The 26568-nt window shown below is 50.1% G+C and overlaps 1 protein-coding gene and 1 pseudogene across 2 annotated transcripts in view; one reads left to right on the forward strand and one right to left on the reverse strand.

Moving 5' to 3' along the window:
* Positions 1–206: 206 nt before the first annotated feature.
* Positions 207–14874, reverse strand: LOC308437145 (nucleoporin NUP42-like; annotated as a pseudogene). The gene is made up of 4 exons: positions 14757–14874; positions 11669–11797; positions 7401–7485; positions 207–1305 (listed from the first exon to the last, which is right to left on the reverse strand). The product of its transcript is annotated as a nucleoporin NUP42-like (transcript).
* A 6004-nt stretch (positions 14875–20878) lies between these two features.
* FOXO3 (forkhead box O3) overlaps positions 20879–26568 on the forward strand; it is a 91924-nt gene continuing 86234 nt past the window's right edge. The window contains exons 1-2 of the mRNA XM_080937979.1: positions 20879–21019; positions 22000–22729. Coding sequence (XP_080794105.1) covers positions 22112–22729 — 618 coding nt within the window. The 5' untranslated portion in view covers positions 20879–21019; positions 22000–22111. The remainder of the gene's footprint in view (positions 21020–21999; positions 22730–26568) is intronic.

A 26568-nucleotide genomic window follows, 5' to 3' on the forward strand; every position in this document is an offset into this window, starting at 1 on the left:
ACCCCTCAGCACTCTAAACGCATTGCTTTAAAAGATCTTTCTCTTGGAGGGTCCCACACAGAGCTGCTGCTCTCTTATTCACTCTGCACTGTCCACACCGGCCTGGGTTTGTGGCGTTCTGCCTGCGCCGCTTCCCAGACTGCAGACATGCTCTGCAAGCCAGGCTGAAGGCATTCTTTCTGTATTTAAACCTGAGCTTTGTACAGTCAGAAGCTCGGCAGGGGGTGAGTTCGGTGGGAATTTTTTCCCAGGGTAAATTTCCGGGATTGAAACTGTTCCAGGTCTTCCTTCGTCATCTGATCCTGGGTGTGAACAGTGTGTTATCCATGCCACTGGAGGCCGGAACCTCCAAACCCGTCAGTGGAAGGTTTGGCAAATACAGACCGAGGATGTGGGCTAGGACTGCCAAAACCAGCCACAGAACTGCCACTTCCAAAGGCAGGGGCTCTTGCAGGGACAAAAAGAGACTCTCTGCCGTGGGAGCTGGAAATCCTGAAACCCAGGTGATCCAAGAACCGGGAGCTTCGGGGCTCTTGAATGAAAACGAGGCAGCGGATGTAGCTTCAGGTTTCCCTAGTCCAAGGGTTGGAGCAGAGGGAGAGACAGAGGGCTCAGCCCCAGTGACTTCCGGGGCTCGTTTGGAAACTAAAGTTCTGAACAGTTTTACTGCTGCTGTTACGCACTGGAAAACCTGGTGACCCAAACAAAATCCAAATGCAGCTGTATTTGGATCGACTGACCCCACCCATTACACCAGAGAGCAGAGCTCCTTTGGTCGATGTGCTTAGATTTTTCAGTTCCTTTATCCTGTCCCGGCTGGCTGTGGAACAGAGTTCAGATAGCTCTGTAAGTTAGCGCTGGTTAAGAACTTAAGGTATCCGGGCCTCAGCTCTTCTGCTGAAATGTCTGAGAAAACTGAAGTGTTGGGTTTCTTCCTCACTGGTGAGTAAACAGAACACATCCTCTGCCCCGACGACGCCCAAACCTCTATATCCTTAACAATTCCTTCCAGAAGTTTCTTTTCGTCTTTCTGCTCATCAGAGAGAGGTGAAGCCAAAGGGTTTTACGCTGACCCAAAGCCTCTGCCGGTAGAAGCTCCAGAATCTAAAGAGCCGAATGGTGGTTTGTCCTGGTCTCTGCTGCCACCCCATGGTGTGGCCCTGGGGAAGCTGGACGGCTGGAAGACATTGGAGTACCTTTGGCTGCTGGTATCCCACCCTGAGGTTGTTCCCTGAGGGCGGCTGCTGTGGTGGTGGCAGTGGCTGCCTGGCCTGCTGTCCCCGGGGCTGCCCCCCAGGCGCCGAGCTGTTAGTACCACGAAGTACCACTTAAAACTTCCTGGCAAAGAGGTCTCCAGGCCCAGGAGATTTATTTCCCTGGGGAAATCTACCATGTTCAGAAAACAGAAGTAGGGAGGACATTCCCCTAGACTCATGAAGCCAGCGGTACTCTGACATCAAAACCAGCAGCAATACACTAAATAAATAAAAATACATAAAAACATAAAGACCAATGTCACTCATGAGTCTAAACACAAACTGTAAACAAAGCACTAGCGAATATAATCAGCAACACATAAAAGAGCTGTAAACTGTGTACAGTGACGTGTTGTCATAATCCTAGCATACAGGAATCTGAGGCAGGAGGATCACAAGTTAAAAGCTTGTCTGGACCACATAGACTTCGTTACAAAACAAAACACCAGTTATATATCATAGTCAAGAAAAAATCGTCAGGGTGTAAAGCTAATCCAGGATTTGAAGAAAACAGTGACTACAACCCACAGGATTAGGGTTAAATTAATTTTGCATAATCTAATAAATGTATTATAACAAGTGATATAAAAACTATTACAATCCCAGTGTGGGGGTTTCTACCCCACCTTAGGCCATGGGTTTCCCGGATAAAAACCACACACGCAGCCTTTATATTTACAATAAGCCTTAGGCAACACAGTAGCTGGGTAGATACCTACCCTGCATGCTGTTAGAGTCTACTTTCCTATCAATAACTTCGGGTTGTTACTATGTTTTCTCTAGGCTGCTCTTAGCTCCAGTTGGGCCGCCCTCAGAGCCACGCTCTCTCTCGTGGCTGCCGACCTCTCCCATGCATGCTCTTCCTTCATTCTTCCTCCTCCCTCCCTCTTTATGGTCCTCTCTCTTCTCTGGGGCACCAGTCGTGGGGACCCCAATTTAACATTTGAATACAAGCAGCATTAGGCCAACACACTACAGCGAGTATTTGACAAGATTCAATAAACATTTATGATCAAGTATTTGACAAAATTCAATATACAATATTCCGTGGGGCTGGGAGTATAATTCAGTGGTAGAGGAATACTTGGCCCAATCTTCAGCAATACACACACACACACACACACACACACACACACCATACACACAAAATAAAAAAGAATGGAACCTTTTTAAGAATAATTTAAGAAAACAGTTGGAAGAAGGAGCAAACCTGTCACTATCTTCCTCACAGGGATGGATGGGAGGGAGAAGGGTGGGGGTGGGGAAGGGTTGGGGTGGGGAAGGGTGGGGGTGGGAGGAATTGGAGGGTGGGAAGCTGGTGGTAGCTGATGATCAGGAAGAGAAAGCTCTTGCATGCTCCTGACTCTTATTTAATTTAGAGTTCTGCTGGCAGAGTGGGCAATGAAAGGAAATGGAGGAGAACAGAGCAGAAAGGAAGAGCTTAAAGCTTGCTTTTAAATACTCTGACTGCCCAAGGATAAAATTCCAGAGTATCTATGAAGGAAACGTCTACAAAGAAAAGGCAGAGTCAGAACATACAAAATAAACATTAAAGCCAATTATATCTCCTTACATTAGTAATGAATACCCTGAAACTAAAAGACTACACAGTTGAGGCCAGATGGAGGCAGGGAGTTTGATGCTCTCTCCAGACTGTTCCTGGTGTGCTTCCTGCCTCTGCAGTACAGCCATGGCCCAGCAGAGATCCAAGAGGAGAGTGAGACAACCAAGGATCACCACCGGAAATCCGAAATCGCAGGGCAGGAAGGGCAGGCGGTGCACACCCTGCTGAGGAACTGTAGAAGGGCAACTCTGAAAGACAAGGAGGCTGTCTTGATTCACATTTGATGGACAGCCAATCAATGAAACAGGTTCCAGCCCCACTAAAGACCAAGGTCAAGGACACCATCTAGCTTCAGTCTCGGACAGGAGGAGCATCTTCCCGGGGATAGCTCATCCTGGCCATTGTTCTGACCTTTACAAGTGAACGGTGATATTAGCCATTCACAGAACACTAGAAGAGCATTCTTAGGCCAGTGTCCCTCTGGATGGATGTGGAGGGTACCCACCAGTGATATTAGCCATTCACAGAACACTAGAAGAGCATTCTTAGGCCAGTGTCCCTCTGGTTGGATGTGGAGGGTACCCACCACAGGAATGAGAGCAAAGCAGAACTTGGCCAACCAGGTCATTTGGTTCAAGAGAAATGAATTGTGAGGGATGAGGGTTTGTTTTCACTCCTAGTCCCCCCAAAATATCCCCGGACCTCAACTGGTGTCACTTGTCCTAATGAGGTAGAGAGCTGTGATCATGTCACTTGGCAGACATGCTATGGGACATGGGGGCGGGAACAGGACACAATTCCACTTACTCTTTATTAAGGCATAAAAGTTAAATAAAATGTGGAAAACTACAAACTAAAGCTTTGCCAAGTAAGTGCTAAAGGGGAAGGGAAAACACCCAGGCTTCTAACCAAGGTAAAAGAAGCAACAAGCTCTTTAGTACTACGGCTCAAGTGCACCTTCAAAAGCCCCCAGGTCAGAGGCCCAAATGTCCCTTTCTACCCACTACCCAGTCAAAGGTTCATGGGTACAGGTAGGCAGTGTGGAAGGTAATCACTATGTGCTCATTTAGAGATTGCAAGTTACTCGCTTCTGCTGAATAATTAAGGTCTCCGGGTAAACGAACAAGATTAAGTAACAAGTTCATGGTGTAACAGACCAGCCTCACCCTGCAGCTGCACAGGAAATGCACGGGAGGGGACCATGTTGTTCACATGGATGGCAGTGTGGTGACTCCAGTTCTGCATCTGGGATCTATTCCAGCCAACGCCCATGTTCCTGCCTGTTAGCCCTCTTCAAGGATCTGCTGCTACCCAGAAACCTCTGTTCTTCACAGCCAACCCCCAAAGGCCTCTTGTCCCTTATTGCTTAAAATCCTTCAGGAAATGTTCTTGTTTCCTATTTGGATATGTGCACCGGGGTGCAGTGGGGATGGTGCTGCCTCTGTTGTGGTTTTTATCTGCTTATACATTATTTTTTTTATCATTTCCTATAGATTCTAAAGTTTAAAAAAAAAAGGAGGAAGAGGAGGAAGATGAGGAGGAGGAGGAAGAGGAGGAGGAAAGAAAGACCTTTGTCTGAACCTCGAAACCTGTACATGCTTTAAATGACGACCACTACAAAATACTGATGGCCAAAGGCAAAAGAGCTGAGTCACCAGGAAGACACGCCATGCTCATGTGAGAGGTGACTTAGCAAAGCTGGCATGATGACTCTCCCAGACAGATACATGAGCTCACTGAATTCCTTATCAAACTGCAGGCAGGAACTGGCACACTCAGATAGCTATGGGAAGACAAATGGAAGTAAGAAAAACCAGAGCAACTTTGAAAAATATCAATGAAGGAGAAAGACTCATTCTAGCCAACTCTAAGACTCAGAACTGCCATCACCAGACAAGAACCACGTGGTAGTGGTGGGAAGTGGGTCAGAGACTCATGAATGAATGAAGAAGAAGGAGGAGGAGGAGGGGAGGGGGAGGGGCACACACATGCTCAGACGATTTTTGAGAACGGTGTAATGGCAGTGTGAGGACCCTCCAAAGTGCTTGGAGCAATGGTGTCTTGAAGGTGTCAGCAGGCAAATCTCTATCCAAACACACCATATTATTACAAAATTTAACTCAAAACCAATCATGACACGCATATAAAACAAATAAAAAAAAAACTATAAAACATTTGGGAAAACTTACAGAATGTCTCTGGAATCTAGGCCTTGGCAACAATCCTCTGATTCGACACCTAAGGTGAAATACACAAAAAGAAAGTAGTAATAAGCTAAGCTTCGTCAAGATGGAAACGTTTGTCTTTGAGCTGAAGAGTTGGGGGGAATCCCTACACACCATACACTCAGCCCTCCTACACAGTCACAAAGGCTAGATTCTAGTCTAGGATTCTTGTTAAAAATCTTCTCAAAACTCAGCAGTAAAAACCAGTCCTCGGGGCAAGTAGCACAGAAATTGCTGTGAATTGGAGGCCGGCTTGAGCTGCATTCGAGACCCTTTTTTGAGACCCTGTCTCGAAAATAAAACAGAACAGGGGCTGAGAGATCAGCTCAATGATTAACAGTGCTCGCTGGCTGCTCTTCTACAGGGCCCAGGATCCATGGCCTCTTACAACCAACTGCAACTCTGGTTCTCAGGAATCTTCTAGCCTCTCTGAGCACTGCATGCATCTTCGCGCAGACCAATGCAGGCGAAACACTGATGCGCATAAATAAAACAATAACAAAACCCAAGTCTAGAAAACTGGGAAAAGATGAGTAGATTTCAGAAAAAGATGCTCTGCATCATGAGCCAGCGAGAAAATGCAGATCAAAACCACCAGGAAGCATCACTACAAATCTAACAGACGGAGGAAAGGCAACAACATTGAAAACTGCCACACACCCAGCAATTGTCTCCTGCATGTTTATGTCTTCACCTAGAAACCTGCACACTGATATTCACAGAAGCTATGTTCATGTCAACCCCAACAAACAACCAAAATGTTTTTTTTTAAAGCGGGAACGATTAATGCATAGTACACTCACATTGTGGGGTTACCCAGTGATTGAGAGAAATGGGCTTCTGAGAAAAGCATCATCCCCATGATATATGGAAATTTCAGTTGCGTGACATTCTTGAAATGTTAAGATTACAGAAATAGTTAGGTTATAGTTGTTGGGGGCAAGATGGGCCTGGTGTGAGGGAAGCGCAGTTACAAAGGAACAGGAGGGCTGAGGTCTCAGAGCACTGACTGCCTTTCCAGAGGTTCTGAGTTCAGTTCCCAGTAACCCCACGGTGACTCATAACCATCTATACTGGAATCTATATAGAATTTGTAGTGCTTTGAATAAAATGCCCCTCCCATATCCCCACTCATGGGCTCAAGTGTTTGAACATGTAGCCCCCAGTGGATGGCACTGTTTGGGGAGGCCTTGCTAGAGGAGGTACATCACTAGGGGTGGGCTTTGAGAGTTTAAAAGATTTCTGTCGTTCTCAGTTCTTACTCTCAGCTTCCTGCTTGGAGCACGAGAGGTGAGATCTCAGTTTGCCACTGCAGACATCAGGCTTGCTTCTGGCATGCTTCCCTGCCACAATGGTGCGGGACTCTTTTTTTATTTAATGACATTTTGCTCTGTTAATACCACAGATATTTATTTATTTATTTAATGTATATGAGTACACTGTAGCTGTCTTCAGACACACCAGAAGAGGGCGTCAGATCCCATCACAGATAGTTGTGAGCCACCATGCGGTTTCTAGGAGTTAAACTCGGGACCTTGGAAGAGCAGTCAGTGCTCTTAACCTCTGTCCATCTCTCTGGCCCGGTGATGGACTCTTATCCATCTGGAACAGCAAACCCAAATAGCCCATTCTTCTCTAAGGTGCCGTGGTCACAGTGTTCCCCCAGAGCACAGACAAGTCACGATGATGGCACTGTTCAGTATGGTAGCTGGGTCAGTGTCAGCATCCCATCACTGACATTTCACAAGGTGTCACGAAGGGAAACCCAGGAAAGCTCAGACAATTACTGCACACTAATGAACACATCTCAAACGTTTGATTTTAAAAAACTAAATTTAAAACAAATGTTTTCTAAACGTTGTATTTGAAACAAAAATGGTTAGAGAATGTGTTAGACCAGGCGTAGTGATGCTCGCCTATAATCCCGTCCCTCCGAAAGCAGAGCATGTCTGTGAGGCCAGCCTGGTCTATGTGGTGAGTTCCACTCCAGCCAGGGCTTTATAGTATGATCCTGTCTCAGAATGTTGGGATTGGTGAACAGGGAAGGAAAACAGCTCTGTAGGTGTGTGGGTATCAGTTCCGGGGAAGGAATTTTTGGTTCCACCACAGACAGAAAGGGACACTGAGTGCAGAAATGCTAACTTGCTTGGAAGCAAGGTCTCCTGTTAGACAAGCTAGCCTGGAAGTCTTCACTCTCTGCCCTAGCCTCTCCAGTGCTGCTAGGACCACAGGTGCGCAGTACTGTGTCTACCTAGCACCTTGGGTTTGAGATTATAGTAATAGCGCAGGGAAATTATTGAAGCTCTGGGTTCGATTCCCAGCACCGTAGAACTGAGGGTCAAGGTCATTTCTCACTGCAGAGTTAGTTCAACACTGCTGCTGCTGCTGCTACAATCAGTGTGAAGTCCAAAGGTGTATTTCCGGGTGTGTTGGCTTGTACCTGTAACCCCAACACTCAGGGGAATGAATCCAGAGGATTGCTGAGAGTTCAAGGCCAGCTTAGGGTACATGATAAAACCCTGTCAATATACATACACACATACATACATGCATACACATACATGCATACACACCATGCATACACATACATAATATACATACACACATACACACATACATACATACACATCATGAATACATACACAAACATACATATGCATGCATACACACATGTATATACATCATGCATATACATACAAGCATACATATACATACAGATATATACATCATCTATACACATACAAACATACATATACATGCATGTATACACACATACATATACACTATGTGTACACAAACGTATATACATGCATACACACATATACATCATCTATAACACATATAAACATACATATGCATACATGCACACACACATACATGCACACAGGAATAGTGATATATTTCTGTAGAGTGGTGGGCAGTGAATCCACAGGAGCACTGTTTTTCTCTTCCCTGCCTTTATCTCCTGGTGTTCTGCGCAATCTCGTCCTCCCAGCCACAAGATGGCAGGAGAAGATCAGAGATTCAAGCACACACTGTGCCCTGGAGGAAGCCTAGCATGGCGCCAAGGCACCTGCTTAGGAAAATCCCCCCCCCAGTCCCTCCCTCCCTCCCCCCTTCTCTCCCTCCTTCCTTTCTTTTCTCAAGTGTTCCTGGTAAAGCTGCTGGAGGTGCAGGTAAAGCCAGTGAACCTGCGAAGCTGGGCCCTGTCAGTCGGCCTCACTGTGATAGAGCCAGTCAGACTGAGGCTAGCAGATATAAGCGTGTCTTGTGCCACGCTGCCTGTCCCCGCCCTGTAGCACACATGCAAGTGTCCCCGTGTCATACTAGCAGTAGACTTTGGGATGTTTGAGATCCACTGTCATTCCCATTTCGGTAATTCAGTGTCCCCAGCTGGGTTACCAATGTTCAGACTAAGCCAACCCTTGGCAGGTGCCAGTCAATTAAAATACCTAAATACCTATTTCCCTGCGAGGGACAGTGGGACCCAGGAGGCGTGGCTGAGATCTGAATGTTTTCCACCGAGCCTGGCCCTCTCGGCCTCTCCCTGTCAGTTGGAAACAAGGCAGTGTTGACCTGGGGGGCCTCCGGGGTTGTGGGTGAATGTGAGAAGCGCTTGTCTGTCCAGAAACCTTCACAGCTTCCTGTGAAAATAATGGCTTCCTTATCCTGGCCCATCGGCAAGAATTTAGCCCTTCTGAGTGTGCCTGAGTGTTCCCATTAGGGCAAGTTAAGGGTCCTGTTTTCGAGGTGGCTCATGGGACTAGAAGCTGGAGCTATGCAATGTAACTATCTGCTGCCGTTCTTGAGCCTTTCTGTTCCCATCTGTCCCTCCCTTGGTGACAGCCAGAAGGTAGAAAACCAAAGGGGCAAGGCTTACCAGGAGGACACTAGAGAGAAGGAGGTCAAGTGCTCAGTTATTCTGGGGGTTAAAGTGCTCCAGGAACAGCTGTGATGCTCTCTGTGGTGGAGCACAAAAACCCGGATAGCACTCTGGGCTCTATCTGTGAGAGAGGTTTCTGGAATGGTCATCTTGAGCAAGCCTGGCGGTTTACAAGGAAAGGACCGAAGAACCGAAGTGGGGACATATTACTGGTGTGACACTTTGTAACAAGCAAGGCAGGTTCCAAAGGCTGCAACCAAATGCTGGCACCAGCTGCAGCCAGGCAGCACAGCCTGCTGGCCCCTGCTGTGTGGCTGAGTGCTCAGGGAGATGCCGTGTCTGTTGGCCATTTTGCAAAGACCCAGGGTCAGTGGCACTTGGCTGCAGCAACGGTAGGGGACAAACATCTAAGGGTTAATGATGATCCACAGGGACGCCCAGAGAGAGACGTCTCTGGATGCTTCCAACCAGTGAGGACAGGGGATGTAGTTGCAAAGCACCCAGACCAACCCACCCTCGGAAACTTCACCCGGGGAAAACAGCAAAGCAAATGCTTGCTGAGGCCTCCACTGGCTGGGGGGCGGGGCATTTTACCTCCCAGGATGCTTCTGAAGTTTGATACTTTCAGGAAAAAAGACCCCAACTGTGAGACTCATTCATCCCGGGGTGAGTAGCTATTCAAGCTTTTAAAAGGTATGCAAGATTGGAATGGAGAGGTGGTGGAACTGGTTGTAGAACCCAGAGGGCCTGTTGGGGACTTCACACAGCACGCCTGTTTCAAAAGGGGGATTCTACCGGCGTGCTGGTACATGCCTCTAGTCATGTGGTGAGCTGAAGCAGGACATATCAAGCGGAAACCAGCCTGGGCTACATAGTGAGACCCTGCCTCCAAAAATCAAAATACATAGAGAGTAAGTGAGGTTCTTTTCTTCTCCAGCTCATCCTTCCTGGGGACAGTGGGTGCTTCAGCTAATGGGAAAAGGAGATTAGTACCTGTATCGGCTAAGGTGGAATTCCCTGCCAGCAGGAGGAGTTGGCAGATTTCTCCTTAGCTTTATTCTCTGAAAAGAGAGTTATGGATGTAAGAACCGAGAGACCTGAAGGTCAGGTAGAAAACTGTCCTTTGGGAAGTTTCTCCAACTCTTTCTTACATATGAGGGTCCATTTTGCTGCTAAGGGATGCTCAGTACCCCAACATTGTTGACATTTTTATATTCACCGATAGGGAAATATAAACTTGAAACTTTCCCTCCGCCTAGTTGTCCCTGGAAGCAGAAACTGGGGTGGGGCTGGGGATAGTGGGAGAGAGGGGAAGACGACAGGACCATAATCAGCTATGGAGACGGACAGACTAGCAGCAGCTTTGAGTCGCCAGACTGGGGCAAAACGGAGAGACAGCCCATCCCCTATCTTCAGACGTAAATCCTTTCTAACTTTATCTGTCTATTCATTTATTTATTTGTGTGTGTGTGTGTGTGTGTGTGTGTGTGTGCTTTGCCTGCGTGTCTGTCTGCATACCGCATGCACGCAGAAGAGGGTGACAGAGCCCCTGGTTGTACAGCTCCACCCCTGCACCCTCTAAACCCAAAGGGAAGCTCAACTATAGTCAGACCTACCCAAGGTCTTGCCAGCCCAGTGAAAGCCGCAGGAGGCTGTGGGCAGCTCAGTGCCCCAGCTCCCTCCAGCCCCCATGCACTTGAGAAACCAGAGCCTGGAGGCAGAAGCAGCCAAAGAGAGTAATCTGTACTGGGTACCCTCGCAGAGCTATGACTGTCATACCTGGCCAAAGTGTTTGGTTGATGGCCTCACTTTCAAGCCCACCACGGCTGGGTAGCCAGGAAGTCTCTCGGAACAGTGTCAAAGGTGGCCATTTATCTGAACAGACCAGGCAGCAGAGGTCAAGACCAGACCCCATGGTTGAACTCTAATTGTCAAAGGCCACTCCCAGTGACTCACTCTGCCAGCTAGGCCTCACAGGGGACAAATACTCTAAGCATGAGCTTGGGGGGAACATTTCAGAGTCAGCCACATAACAGAGCACACTTGCTAGGTTAGAGGTACTTTATCACTTCAGCATGACAGAAAACATACTTGGCCCCTCCACCCTGTATACCTTAGAAGGAACAAGGCTGTCCTTCCCTGACTACCCAGTCTAGCCAGGAGCCAGAGTTTGGATAGTAGGGAGGAGGGACAGTCTGTGTCCCTTGGCCCCAGGAGAGACTGACTGTCTAAGGCTTCCCTGGAGGCAGGGGCATCAGCTGTAGGAGGGGCGTGGGATGTAGGTGAACTCCCAGGCCAAACACAGACAGCACAGATGTGCAAGGATCCCACAGGGCATCAGGACCTTTAGCAGAGTCCAGAATTGAACCCTGATAAAGAAGAGGTATTCCCAGAGAGCATCCCCAGTACACTATGGGAAAGGAACACAAACAGGTCACCTCACAGGAGTGCTGGCTGGGCAGAAACCAGGCTGTCCTGCGGCCAAGAGTTTTAAAAGCGTAAAAGCCACACCGATTTCTCCTAACTCAGTTGTAACATTTTCTCAGCTCTTTGCAGGGAGACATATTCAGCACCTTATATCATGGTCATGATTGCATTAGGTACCGGCAAAGGGCTAGTACAAGTATGTAACTGTCTATGCCTCCCATCCATGAGGTGCTGGCTTGATAAAAGGTCACAGGTTGCTATTGGGGGCATCTCAGGTCAGAGCCTGTGTCTTAACAGTGGACAGTTTCGGTACCTGGTGACATCGCAGGTGTGGGGAGAGTCCAGTGGTCAGCGTCCCCTCCTTTCTTCCCACACTCTACATCTGCTGTGAGTGAGCGGACATAGACAATCGCACTGTCCCTGACTGCGCAGAGCTTCCAGTCTGTAGGACAGTAACGATGGTTCTGATCAAGGAGACCTCTAGTTACTGACCAGAAATAGCTCAAGTGTGAAGAGTCAGAGTTCCTAGGAGCTTGACAATGATTGCTGAAGAAACGACTCTCTCAGTCCCAGATCCCAGGGCTGGATCTTGGGGTCTACCCCACCCACATCCTGCCCCAAAGAAAGCGAGGCACACAGTCCCAGATCCCAGGACTGGAGCCTTTAGTGCAGCCCTTGTCTTTTGAAGAGGAGGACATTGTGACTCAGGACTGGGACAAAGCAGGTGATCTGAGGGTGAAGCAGAGGGCCCAGCAGGTGTTCCAGTCTAGAATTCTCCCCTGCATCAAGGCCTGTCCTGGCCTCAACAGATGCTTTTTGAAAAGTGATGGAGACACTGCCATTGGCTTCAAGTAAGCCCAGTGAGAGAGGGGATGCGGAAGGAGGAGTGGGCTTCTGAGAAGGAAACGAAACAGAACCAACTGGTTTAAGCCATGGGAAATCTTTGGGAGAAACCCTTTTATGACAAGAGAAGTGTAGTGGCCTAGGTATGAGGCCAGCACCAGGCCTGGTCCCCAGCAAGGGGCTCATTGGGCCACAGGTGACATTCCAACCTGGCCAGAGGATGATGAGGAAGCAGAAGGTGGGATGTCGCTGTGAGGTCATGTGGTTGGCCAGACCTTCAGTTTCTTGGTTACGACATGAGGAAAGCCTTATCTCCTTCCTAGGGAGACTGCACTTTGTCAAGATTAAAGACATACAGATGTGCTTTACAAGCTGTTTCTGGGCAGGTGTCAAATACCTAACAGCTATGAATTGTTTTGACCCATTGTTACTGAGAGAAGAAAATACAAAAGTGAAGAAAAAAAAATTTGTGCAGTGTGTACATGTTTGTATGTGTGGTGTGTGGTATGTTGTACAGTGTGTGTTTATGGTGTGTATGTGCCCATACATGCATGTATTTGTGATGTTTGTGGTATGTGTGTATCTTAGGGTTTTACTACTGTGAACAGACACCATGACCAAGGCAACTCTTATAAGGACATTTAATTGTGGCTGGCTCACAGGTTCATAGGTTCAGTCCATTATCATCAAGGCAGGAACATGGCAACATCCAGGCAGGCATGGAGCAGGAGGAGCTGAGAGTTCCACATCTTCATCTGAAGGCTGCTAGCAGAATACTGGCTTCCAGACAGCTAGGAGTAGGGTAGCCTGCACCCACAGTGACACACCTCCTCCAACAAGGCCACACCTTCCAACAGTGCCACTCCCTGGGCCACGCATATATAAACTATTACAGTGTGTGTGATATGTGTATGTTTGCTGTGTGTGTGATGTGTGTGTCTGTGATATGTGGTATGTGTATATATATATGCGATGTATGTGGTGTGGTATGTATGTGATGCATGGTATAAGTAATGTGTGATGTATGTATGTATGTGATATGTGGTATATGTGTTTGATGTGTGATATGTATGGATCAGACAACCTGGCTGAGATGGTTCTCTCCTTTCACCCTTGCATGAGTCCCAAGAACCAATCAAAGTGCCAAGCCGAGCACCCGGTGCCTTGGTCTAGAGCTGTCTCACAGGCCCCGCCTGTGCTTTCTGCGAGGTCCTTAAGCACCTCATTAGCATAAACTGAAAGCAATTCTGCAAGTTTTTATATGTATGCTGTGTTTCTTCTTAACAAGTAGGGGAGGGGTACTGATGACAGAGGACCTTCCTCAAATGTAAAAGATGGTTAAAAACAAACATTAAAAATAGTGTGGTATCTTTGTTTTATGTTGGGTAAGTTGTGACGTAAAGCCAATAAACTGTTTCATATTTCAGAGAAAGAAATCTTATTGCCATTTAATGAGTCTGCCTTGACTTGGTAAAAACATATTGATTTAAACAGACTTGATCACTTGAATACGGTAACTACAGTTGTGACCCAGAGGCACGCCTAACTTCACACATAGAAAGAGTTGTTTTTCTTCTTTACTGAAAGCAGTGCTGGTCTAATTGTTTATTTGGGGAGTGATTATTTTAGAAGAACAATTTATTGATAATATCAAATTTATGGGGTAGAAAGCCAAAGTGGGGAGGAGACCTCCTTCACAGTGGGACTCAGGTTTCTTCCAAATCCAGCCTGAATGTAGCATTTAAAGGATCTGGGTCTTGTCAGTAACAGAGTTCTCAGGTGCCGGATGACACTGGTTTCCAAATTCACTAGCCTGTCACCTTGGCTGAAAGGTCTGCTTGTGGGGACCGCAGGTCTCTCCCTTCCAAAATCCATGTGTGTCATGTGGGAACTGCTGGTTAAAGTTGTCATGACAACCCACTCCCTCTTTAGTGATGTATTTTTATGGTCAACAAGTGAAGAAATTAAAAGACCCAACTTGTTCTATGGTTGACAAAATTCCTACATTCCAAGAGCTTAGAGAGAAACACACACACACAGAGAGAGAGAGAGAGAGAGAGAGAGAGAGAGAGAGAGAGAGAGAGAGAGAGAGAGAGAGAGCAAGAGAGAAACAGAAAGAGTACAGCAAGCTTGAATCTGGGAGTTTGTGATATAAATGGTCAGTCCTTAAACAGGCTGAGGGCCCCAGGAGAGCATCCGTTTATATAACTATTCACTTGGCTTCATTGTCCATTTCAAATATAGACTTAAAACGTCACCTCCAACAGAAAACTAAGCCTTCCAATGCTGGAGCTGAGTGGTGAGATTCTACAGGGACTGCGGGTGCTGTGTGTGCGCAGATGGGAAACTGTACTGTCACAAACACCCCCGGTTAGGAGGTCTTGACACTTCCTCCTCACATATGTCTCGCTTGGTGACTCCTTCCACGCCGGTGCCAGGGCCTGCTGTCACATAGGCATGGGCTTTGTCTCAACAGTCTCGACGATTTTAAACTGACAGCAGCATCCGACATAAAGACTCGGCCAAACTTCACTTTTCCCCTCATCTTCCTGTCTTACAGGCGTACTCCATCTCCAGCTGTGGTTCAGGACGGGCAACAATCGGGTTCAATGATCTCTGAGCCCCGAATCGCACCCCACGGGCTTTAGTATGAGACGATTCCAGAAAACTTGACATACTGCCTGCAGCGAACTGCATTAAAGAGACGCACCGTATCCTGAAGAGCAATAAATAGATCCATATGGTCTTGACTCACGTAGCACATGGAGTAACTGTATTTGAGGTTCCAGTGGCTGGGCATGTAAGATTGCCTGACAGATGGACGAGAAACACGGGCTCATCTCTCACATTTCTCAAGTCGAGAATGTAATAGAAGATCAGTTTACCAACAGAGCCCACCACCCGCTGGGTCAGTCCTGGCATCACATAAATGTCACACCTTCTCAGCTCCCGTTTTATGATAAGGTTCTGACACTTACATTTCCAAGATGTAAATACAGTCTCTGGCTTTTAAAGGGAACTTTTTGAATGAGCCCTTGGTCTCTTCCCTTTGATGCTCAAACAGAATGTGTTGATCCGTACTTACTCCGTGTCTCAAGAACCCCTAAAACCCAGCTGGCAAACACAAGGGTTAAGTTAGAGCTGAGTGTGGTGGCCCGAGCCCTGCCTCACCAGGCCAACAGGGAGAAAGGCAAGTCTGAGGCTAGCCTGGGCTAGGTAGCTAGACCCTGGCACAAAACAAAACAATTCAGTATTTTAAAGATACTTGTTTCTTTCTTATACTTTCAGGCTCTTATCTTCGTTTTTGTCTTTTCTTCTGTGTAATCCTGGCTGTTCTGAAACTCACTCTGTGGACCAGGCTGGCCTCGAACTCCTGCTATCTGAGCGCTGGCATCAAAGGCGTGCACGATCATGGCCCAGCTTCTTTTTAATTTTTAAATAGATAAGCACATTTGTTTCCTGCCCCTTCGTGCCCACTGTGCTTGTCTCACCATGACTACTGTCTCTGTTGGCTCTTACCCGGGCTTTGGTTTCTGAATGGGAGTTCCCGTTATTGACATGTTTTCTGTGAGAATTCACTGAGGCCTGGGTTCGGGATATTTTCCTAGACAGGGTCTGTGCTTGCTTTTGGTAGTTGCTTAGAGTCTCAGAAACCAGGCCTGAAGATGCCTCATAACTCCACAGCGGCATGCACGACCCTGACTCTTCATCCCACAAGCGGGGTACCCCGTAGGCGTGGCTCCTCAGGAGGATCTTTCTGTACTAACATCAGCACAGGGTCTTTTCTCCCCTTTCGGTCTTCTGCAAAGCAGGTAAATTTCACATTCATCTCTGGCTCTTGGAGAGTGCAGCAGCTTTCTGGGTTCTTAGATTCTCGATCTCAGGGAGATCTGGGAATTTCTTTTCTTCCCCCCTTTGTTCACTCAACGTGTGACCTGAGGCGAAGTCCCACAGAATGAGAGGGACTGTCTCTGCCCTGGCAGGTTGTTCTGGAAACTCAGGTGGTTAGTGGATGGACTCTGGTAAATGCTCTGTCTTCCTGCTTCGAAGGAGTCAGTCACTACAGTGAGTGAACACAGGGGCATGTGACAGAGTGGTTCCCCTGTCAGGAGTCTCCAGCATCCCTGCCTTTGGTTTGCCTGGCAAACATTGAAAAAAATCTTCAAAGCCACTCTGTCCACAGATCGTGTGTGCACACACAAAATACATACATACATACATACATACATATACACACACATGTATGTATATATAAAACAAGCCTTTCATGGTGGGCATGTGGAGGTCAGAGGACAATGTGTGGAAATCAGTTTTTTCTTTTTTGAGACAGGGTTTCTCTGTTTACCTATGGCTGTCCTAAAACTCACACTATAGACTAAACTGGTCTTGAACTCACAGCGATCCACCTGCCTCTGCCTCCCTGAGTGCAGGGATGACAGGCATGCACCTTCAGAACTGGCTCAGTTCTCCTCTCATTGCATGGTTTGAGGGACCAAAGGCCGTCAGACCTGGCAGAAATCACCATTCTAGGCTGAGCCACTCCCTACCCCATCTCCATCTATGACACCTCTTTACCACAGTAATTCTAACCATTGTGCTTTCAATCTGTAACATCTCTTGACCCAGTCTGGGGCTGGGACTCCAGGGCTGAAAACCTTCCCAGAATTCGGAGCTGGTAAAGGAAGGAGCCAGACTGAGCTCAAGAGTTTGGACTCTTCACTTCTTAACACTGAGGGCTCCTAATGTCCAAGCAGAACTCTCCACTTAGCATCCTCCCACGCTGGCCCCGCGGAGGGACTCTGTCTTCTTAGGTCCTCTGTATTCATCCTCCAAGGGAGCTGCAGGCAGTCACTGTTAGCAGCGTTGGGGGGCATGTCATGAGGGCAAGAGAAGCTAGACAGGAGGTGTAGGTTCTCTCAGGGAGCAAGTGAGGACAAAATTCTGCCTGATGACATCCTACAGGACACTCACTATATGTGCTGCTCCCCAGTGTTGAACAGACATCCCACTATGACCAGTTTGCTGGGAGAACAGAGGGCGGGACTGGGGAGCTGTCTCCATGCTGGGGGCTCTCTCCTTCTTAGCTGGGTCACCTATTTGTTGAGAAAACACAGGAGCCAACTTGGAAGACAAGGAAGCACTTTCTGGTTGCAGCATGTTCAGCACCAAGGATTTAGGCGGTGGGGTTGGGTTGTCCTGGAGCAACAGGGCCTGCCTAGTGGGAAGACTGGGCTAAGTTTACCACAGTGGTTCCTAAGGGGGCTGAGCCTGAACCTCTTCCCAACACCGGCACAGCTAGGTTTTCAAATGCTTTTATCCATCTTACTCAGGCTAAAGTCTTAAAATATTGTTCCTCTGGTACCTAATTTATAGAAAAATGGATAACCACCATCTTAAATCACACACAAAAAATATACAAAACATTGTCGGTAAGAAGTGGGGAAAGTTTTGATGATTTCTCTTTTTATACCTTAGCTAGGCCTGGTGCCACATATCTTTCATCTCCACTCAGGATCAGAAATTCAAGGCTGACCTTAGCTACACAGTGAATTCGAGGCCAGCCTGGATCACATGAGACCCACCCCTTCTTAACAGCAAAACCAGAAATCTACCTTAAAGATAACGTGGGCATCCGACTGGGCCAACACTCACTAAATGTCCTCAGTTTTCCTCTAATAATAAAGTTTAGGTGAAAACAGAGGTCGTGGGAAGAAACAGATAGATCAGGAGGTCTACAAAGAGCAGGCAAAGGGAAAAGCAGAGGAACAGTGCATAAAGCTCTGGGTGTGTGTCAAAGCTTTTCCCACGGGAACTAATGTCCGGAATAAATCCCCTGGGCGAAACACATACATCTGACAGTTAACTAACATTATGCACATGTCCTTGGTTTGTCTTGCACTGATTTCAAATTCTTGAAATAAAGAACTTTTATATATTTCTTGTGGCACCAAATAAGACTTCGTCTTTTTGACAAATGGTATCGAGTGGCCTGTCCCCATTCCCTACTGTCAGGGTCAGAATGCTCTCAATGAATCCATAAACTCTTATAAAGTCCCACGTTTTTGCATGCTCTTAGGATATGCACTCTGTAAATGAACACTCAACGTGTTTACAGTGACATTCTAATAGTTCAGAGCCAGTGTTAAGACATTCTTTTTACTCTTGTAGGACTGTGCTCTCTAATGGGACGAACGGCTTAGACTTAGAGATGCATGGGTTTCTTTCATAGCTTTTTTTTTTTTTTTTTTTTTTTTTTGCGTTTTAAAAACAGTTAAGTCTTTCGCATTTGTGTTGCACAGTGCAAAGCGTCAGATCTGGGCATACAGCCCAACACCAGATTCCTGGTAATAAACCCTAACCTCTCTGCATAAATCCCCACATATTTGGGGTACAAGCACTCGAAGCTGAATTTGTGATCCCACATTGCCAGGCTGTAAATCAAAATCAAGTTCCGGGCTTCTTAATGGAGCAGACAAGAAAGGACAGGGGTGGGTCTTAAGGTAGCATAGCAACCCTAGAAGGCAGAATTCCTTTCTTCAGCTCTCCTTTCTGAAGACAAACCGAGGTGACAGAAACGTATTTATTCATAAATGGGCCGAACCATGCAATCCGAAAACCTGCACCTGAGGACTGGGAATATACGGAGCAAGGGCACAGACCACGCTGGGTGTTAAGAGTCCCTCTTGTGGTCTAGCTGTGTGCAGTGGTGTGTACCCAAGGCTGTTGGCTTTGTTCTGGTGAAGGCAGGAGCCCGAAGAGCACGCGAAGGAGGCAGCGCTTTTAGGTCGGCGCCCTTGGTCTCGGCAGCTGCTTGGCTAGTGCGAGAACTCGCCGTCCAGATGCGTGGCCCGAACCCCCGGGCTACGCGGGAAGCGCGTTACGGGCCAGCCCCGCTGCCTCGCAAACAGTGCCCGGGGAGGCCGCGGCAGCGCGGGCTTCACCGCGTCCCTCCGCCGACGCGGGCGGCCCCACGCGCCAGCCGCTCCGCCAGCCCCACATTCCATTTCAAAAATAACACACACGTGTGCTGGTAAACAAGCGCGCCAGCCGCCGGGGCCGCGCGTCCCGGGCGAGCCGCTGCAACGCGCCCCCTCCTCCCGCACGTGCCACCAGGCCCCGCCCACGGGCTTTGCGCAGACAGGCCCCGCCCCTGCCCGCCAGGCTCCGCCCACTCCGCCTCTCCAGGGCCCTGGGGTCCTAGCGCCCGCCGCGCTGGCAGGCTGGCCTCGCCGCGGTTCTGCAAGTTTCTTGCCCTGATGGAGCGCGCCGCCCAGGTCCGCTCCATGCCTCCTTTCCCTCCTCCCCGCACGGTCCTCCTCTAGTCCTCCCGCCGTCTGCGCGCCGAAGGCTGCCTCGCGGAGCGCCGTCGCTCTCCCTCCCCCTCTGTCCCTGCAATTTTACTCGATTGTTTATTATTTGCTGGGGGCGGGGGCGAAGGGGAGAGAGAGGGGCGTCTGGAGCCCAGAGACTTGCGGCGGCGGCCAGTCAGCGCGCGGCGTGGCTTGACGAGGAAGCCGCGCAGCGAATGGCGACGCGGCGCAGGGCTCCGGGGTCACGCGCGTGTAGAGACAATGACATCATCTGTTTGTACGCGTCGAACTAGCTTGGTGCAGGGGCGGGGCCTCACGTCACTTGAGTGACGGGTCGCGTGTAAAGCCTGGAGGCTGGAGTTCCGGGGTGGGCGGCCCCTGCGGGCCCTTCCAGACTGGCTGTTTGGAGGTATTTGGTTGTTGCGGAGCCCAGACTTTAGCTTCAGTGACTGAGAGGGTTTTGTTTTGAGAAATGGGTATGAATCAGAATGGGGAGATTTTTAGTGTGCATGTCGCCTGTGGCACAGGAAAGCACACACGTTCGGCCTAGAGGCACGGATCCTGGGATTAGGGATTGTGAAGGTGCTAGTTGAAGTCTAAAGACTTGGAAAAGTCAAGCACGTAGCTGCTTTATCCTACGAAAACTGTTACCGGCTTCCAGTTAGGTATCTGCTGCTTCTGCGTGTAGGGCTGGGGCGCACTGCACTTTTCTTCCTGCGCTACACTTTTCCCGGTTTGCCTTTAAATCCGTAAAAAAGCGAAGCACGGCTGTCGCTGGGCGTCCCAGGTGAGGGTCCAGTCCACACCTTTCGGTACCTAAGGTAAGGCACCACCATCTTCGCCGGCCAGCGTTTCCACGGCAAGGTAACCCTTGTCCTCTGCAGCCGGCGTCTTAATCTCGGGTGTTACCTGGTGTCAGGTTCTAAGGAGGAACCCGACACTGGGGCGGGCTCCGAGCCCACGCACCCACGGGCAGGCCAGGGACCCGCGAGCCAAAAACAGGGGCCGGGAGGCAGAGAGGGCGGGCGGCGGCGCACTGTGGCGTGCTCGGACTCGATCTCCGGTCCGGGGCCAGCGTGGCTGCAGAGATTCCCGAGAGTGGAGGGTCCCAGCCGGAGGGCTGCGGGAGCCGGCCGAGTCCTGGCCCGCGCGCGCGCTCCCGACCCCCACTCCCGCAGCCCCGCGCAGGCGCGAGTGCGCACACGCGCGCACTCCCACACGCACGCACAGCAGCACTCCCGGCCCCCGCCCCAGCCCTCCCCCTGGGCGGGGACCCGCCCCGCCGTCAGCCTAGGTTGAGGCTCCCTGCGAGTGGCTATAACTTTGTGCTGCTGCCGCGGCCGCCCTGCTCGTGGAAGGGAGGAGGAGGAATGTGGAAGGCGGCGGCGCGGCACAGGCTGACAGGCGGTTCCTCTGGCGGGCTGCGGCCCGAGCGTCCCCTCGTCGCGGTGCCCCGGGCTCGCGCGGAATCGTCCGCCCTCCCGCCTCGTCCCTGAAGGGAAGGAGCCGAGGTAGGCGCCGGAGCCGTGCAGCGGGGCGGCCGCCTTTCCAGTGACTCCGGATCTGTTTCCGAGCTGGGCCAGGCGCTTCCCTTTCCCTCCCCGTGACTCGGTGTGCTCCCCCCCCCTTTCTCTCCCGCTAGTGTCTTTAAAGGACTCGAGGGAAGGGGGGAACTGTCAAGATGGCAGCAGCGGGAGCAAGGAGGTGATGAACGTGCTGGTCCGGGTTTTCTTGCAGTACGAGAGATTTGGCGCTTCCCGACCTGTTGGAAGATTTATGTTCCCACTTGCTTCCTCCTTCCCGTTTCTGACCTGGAAGGGGGCGGAGGGCCCCACGTCCCCGAGAAAATACACCTTAGATCTTAGTAGCGGCTCCTGCGGGGTCGGCCCTCTCTCTCTCGTTGGAAGTGACCCTGGCTGATCTGCACCCAGACCCGCTGGCCCGCGGGTGGAGGGAAAAGGCAGGAGTTGCCTGTTCCAGCCCTGGGGGGGGGGGGGACTCGTCTGGGAGGGGTGTGCAGCGGGGGGATGGGGGGGGATCGCAGGGCCGGGGAACGGGAGCGGAGCCCAGGACTCTGCTGACTTCAACTGCGCCTCCGCTGGAAGCACTTGAGCGGGCCGGAGCCAAACATAAACAAACGCACGCACACACGCCCTCCGACCACTGCGGTGCTGTTGGGGTCGGGAGGCCGCCCACTCCCACAGGCGCGGCCACCCTTCCCCCGGGGCGCCCTTCCCCCTCCGCCCGGCCACCTAGCCCGGGGAGAGACCTGCCGTTCTGGCGACGGCAGCGGGGGAGGGGGCTGCCCCGCGCGCGGCCGTCGATTCGCTCGCGTCTCCGGGGCGGCCGGGCCAGGGGGCGGCGTCTGCTGCGCCTGGTTCGCGGGACGCAAGTCCCCTGGTCTATCCGTTCTAGGAGGCGGCGGCGGGCGAGGAGTCTCCGTGGACTGGGCTCCTGCACGGGATAACCAACTCTCTTTGCGCTTCCCTAGGCAGCTGGAGCTCGAGCCTTCGCGGCGCCCCGTCCCTCCCCCGCCCCACCCAGCCTGGGCGCGAGAGGAGAGAGCCAGAGCCCAAGCCGCGGGCGGCGGGCAGGAGGCGAAGATGGCAGAGGCACCAGCCTCCCCGGTCCCGCTCTCTCCGCTCGAAGTGGAGCTGGACCCAGAGTTCGAGCCACAGAGTCGGCCACGCTCCTGTACGTGGCCCCTGCAGAGGCCGGAGCTGCAGGCGAGCCCGGCTAAGCCCTCGGGGGAGACGGCGGCAGACTCCATGATCCCGGAGGAGGACGACGATGAAGACGACGAGGACAGCGGCGGCCGAGCCAGCTCGGCCATGGTGATCGGTGGCGGCGTGAGCAGCACGCTGGGCTCCGGATTGCTCCTCGAGGATTCGGCCAGGCTCCTGGCTCCCGGAGGGCAGGACCTCGGGTCCGGGCCAGCGTCCGCCGCAGGCGCGCTGAGTGGGGGCACGCAGACGCAGCTGCAGCCTCAGCAGCCACTGCCACCGCCGCAGCCGGGGGCGGCTGGGGGCTCCGGGCAACCGAGGAAATGCTCCTCGCGGCGGAATGCCTGGGGGAACCTGTCCTACGCCGACCTGATCACCCGTGCCATCGAGAGCTCCCCGGACAAACGGCTCACTTTGTCCCAGATCTACGAGTGGATGGTGCGCTGTGTGCCCTACTTCAAGGATAAGGGCGACAGCAACAGCTCTGCGGGCTGGAAGGTGCGTGCCTATCTGGGGCTGGCGGCCGGACCTGCTAGGCCTGCGTAGCGCCAAGCGCGTATTGAAGCGGTCGGTTTGCCCAAGCCCGGAGAGGGTTGGCAGAGGAGCTTCTGTCTGGAGGCTTTGGGGAGGGGGATTCTTTTCACTCTTAGAGGAGGGAAGCCTGGAGATGATGACCTCAGAGTGGGAAGGGAGGGTCCTAGGCAAGCTTTGGGCATGCCCAGGTGAGCAGGCTTGGGCTAGGGACTTTAACAAGGAAGGATCAAAACGTTTGTATTTGCTGGATTATCTCGACTGAGGCGAGGAGGTAGATATGCGGCCAACTTTGGAATACAGGGGGTGGAAGTAGGATGCTTGGAGGACAGTGTGGGTGGAGGGAAGGCGTGGGGGGGGGCGGTGTTTGGGACAGCGTTCCAGTCAGTGGCAGGAGCATACTAGCAAACTGAGTGAGGCTCTTTGGGTTCAACTTGTGCTTGTGAGTGTTGACACCAACAGGCAAATCGATCCTATTAGAAAAAGCAATGATTGCAGATTGTTCCCTGGCCGGCTCTCATGCTTTTCCTCACACACCTTTTACTCTTTGGAGACATCGCTCCAGCAAGCCTGCCAGCAGGTAGCCTCAGAAATGCTCTGGGGCTTGGAACAGGTCGGGTTTGTCATCGGAAAGTGTACTGGCTATACCTGCTGTCCCGGTGGAGGCCTATGCTGCTGTAGGCCGAGTTTGAGGCGGGTGTCACGTGTCTGGGGACTCCGGTGTGAGCTTTACCTACGTGGGAGGGAGGGAAGGAAGGAAAGGCTGATAGCAGGGTTGGGCCATAATGGCTTCTGTCTGTAAAGGAGACAGGAGAGGCTCTTCTGTTCCCTTTCAGCCTCCTGGGGCACCTCACACGTGGTAGGAGAGAGGCAAGGAAAGGCCTGTGATGTAATGACTTCCTGCTGTTGGGCATCCAAACAGATGAACTCCTGGGCCCCCGCTGGGCTACCCTGCTCTTCAGGGCACCTTTAGGCCCAGTCCCCTGAAGGCAGCAGAGTCCCACATCACTGGAGCTATGTCACTTGGCAGGTGCTCCTCTTTTGTCATACTTTGCTGCCATTGTGGCGCTCTGGCTTCCAGGTTTTTAGGTATAAATAAGAACAGCTCATCTCTGTGGAGAGCTGAAATGAAGCCTCTGCAAGAGCTTTGCAGATAAAGTGACTTGAAAAAGAAAAGTGTCTAATACTGGAGTCTTGTGTAAGTGGTTTAAAAGCAAAATGTGTGCTTTGACACTATTCCACACATGTGTCTCATTTCAGATGATGCAAACGCTGAGGTTACAAGCTTATATTTGATCTAATTTCGTTGATTTCCAAAGGAATGAATGTCATGTGTGTGAGGTTAGGGTCGTTTACAGAAGGAGGAGGCTTCTGTTTGGAAGTCTGACTAAAGCGATAGCTTAGGAAACTGATTTGGAGCAGATGGGGAAGGTTTATGTCAGTGTACACTGTCTGGACAGGGTGTGTAGAGTCAGGCAAAATGCATTTGGGAGTTTGAAATATTTTTCACCAATTTCACACTTGAAATTAAATTCTACATATTTGAATTTGCTATAGAAGGAGGTTACTCAACTTTCCAAGTTAACAGAGGAAAGGCTTTGACTTTTCCTAATATGTGTGTGTGTGTGTAAATGATATAATTAAATATATATACATATTAGAGTGGAGGTGAGAGGGAGGGAATAAAGGAGTGTGTGTGTGTAAGCAAGCCAGAGGACAACTTTTGGGAGTGGTTCTCTTCTTTCCAACAAGTGGATCCTAGGAGTTGAACTCAGATCACCAAGTTTGGTGTCAAGTACCTTTTCCCACTGAGCCTTCTGATGTTTTAGGATTACAAAAGTAACTTAATTATTCTGTAAGTAGTGTCTCTTGTTATTGTGTTTATGAAAAATAACACCAGTTTTGTATGTTTGTGGTTATACTTGTTTCTAGATTTATTTCTGAAAGTGGTTACTAAAAGAAGCCACAAGTTGAGTTTGGTCCATATTTTTGTAACATTTTTTTGGGTTTCAGCAGGGCTAAGGAAGAGGGGACACAGTCCTGTGTGGCCTTTTATAATTGTTGAGTTGTCTCACAGGTTTTTTTCTTTTACTGTCTTGCTTCAACTAAAGCCATATGAGATACTGCAGATAGAATATCTCAGAGCTTATTATATTTAATTTAGGGCATATGTTTGATTATTTCTGCTGAGATTTTTAAGGCTTTGTGCCATTGACCCTTGAAGGAATATAATTTTGTTGAAGCTTTTGTACGGTGACCTTCATCAAGGGAAGCAACCATGTAGGCACTTCCATATCTTTTTGATGGGGGTAGGCCCTTTGAACATGAGGCTGACTGGTTTAAACACTGGCTTTGACTAATGCCAGCCTGTTTTGTTTGCTGGTTTAGTGGGGCTGGAAGATGGGGTAAGAGTGGTTGGGAACTAATGTGACCAACACCTGTGCATCTGAGTTTAGGAACTGCCTCCTGTGATGTGTGGCCATTTTAGAAACCTGTGCTTTAGCCACAGTACTTTGTGAGTTATACTTTGGGATTTTTAGCTTCTGAAAATGTCTAGAATTCAGGTTAACCTGCAGACGTTTGCACACAGGGCAGAAATGCCGAGTCTTAAGACATACTTTTGCGGCTTTTTGGTCCAGAACATGATGTGAGTCTATAACCAGAAATATCACTTGAAGATTACAGAATGAAGCCAGGGTTTAATAATAGGCTCCTTTAATCAGAGCACTTGGGAAGCAGAGGCAGGCAGTCTCTGACTTTGAGGCCAGCCTGGTCTACACGGTGAGTCCCAGAACTACATAATAGAAAGCCTGTCTCAGAAAGCCAAAATTACAGAATTAAAAAAATAGAAACGACACCGTGAAGTTGGAACTTAGACCAGTCATTTTCAGCATTGGTTGGCTTTTTAGAATAACCTGAGGACAGGTGAGGAATACTGGCGCTCCGAGAATCTGGTAGAATTTGACTCACCTTAGCATCCACCCTTTTTGCGTTGGTTCCTCAGGCGATCCTAATGTATAGCCAAGCGGCAGCTTGCTGACATAGTTCCATTCTTTCGTTGCCGAAGAGATTAAAGATTGTTCTCAGATCACAGGCAGTACAAGGCTAATTAGCAGCTACAGGTGTTCAGGTCTCTGTCCCGGCCTTATCACACTGCTTTCTTTAGATTGCTTTCCTGAGACGCACATTTACCTCCCACCCCACCCCCAGCCCCAGCCTGTGAGCACTGGCAGTCATTTGGACACACAGGAGGGGCAGGCCCGTCATGCTTGGGTAGCTGCAGGATATGTCGTCCTCGGTGTGGTTGCTTAGGAAGCCTGAAGTAGCACAAATGGCAAAAGACAGTATTTTAACAAAAGAGGAAGCCCTTGCTCAGCGTTTGCTGTGCTGGCTGGGTGGGTGGGTGATGGCTATCTCAAAGGTCCCTTACCTTGGGCATTAGAGTGAAGGGAACAACCAGGTGTGGATGTGTGTGTGGGGGGGTGAGGGGAGGTCCCTTTATTCAGCTTATGTTTACTTGGAGTGTAGTGCAGTTAATGTAGCGTGAGTCCCATCTGTTGGGAGGCCCCGTGCACTCTAGGACCTCCCAGGAGCCCCTCGTTCATCATTTACTCTGTTGAACAGATCTCCCACCTTCACTCATTTTTCAAGGGTTAGGGCAGGATACTAAACAGCCATGCGTTTCTGGGGGGTTCCTACTGTGTGGGGTACCTACCATGCGACTACTGTAGCGCATAGGGCCAGTCTTCCAAGTGTGAAGCTTCCATGGGGAAGTCTGCCTTCGTGATTGTTGCAAGGTAAAAAGA

Source organism: Micromys minutus, assembly GCF_963924665.1.
Source record: "Micromys minutus genome assembly, chromosome: 25".
Classification (NCBI taxonomy): domain Eukaryota; kingdom Metazoa; phylum Chordata; class Mammalia; order Rodentia; family Muridae; genus Micromys; species Micromys minutus.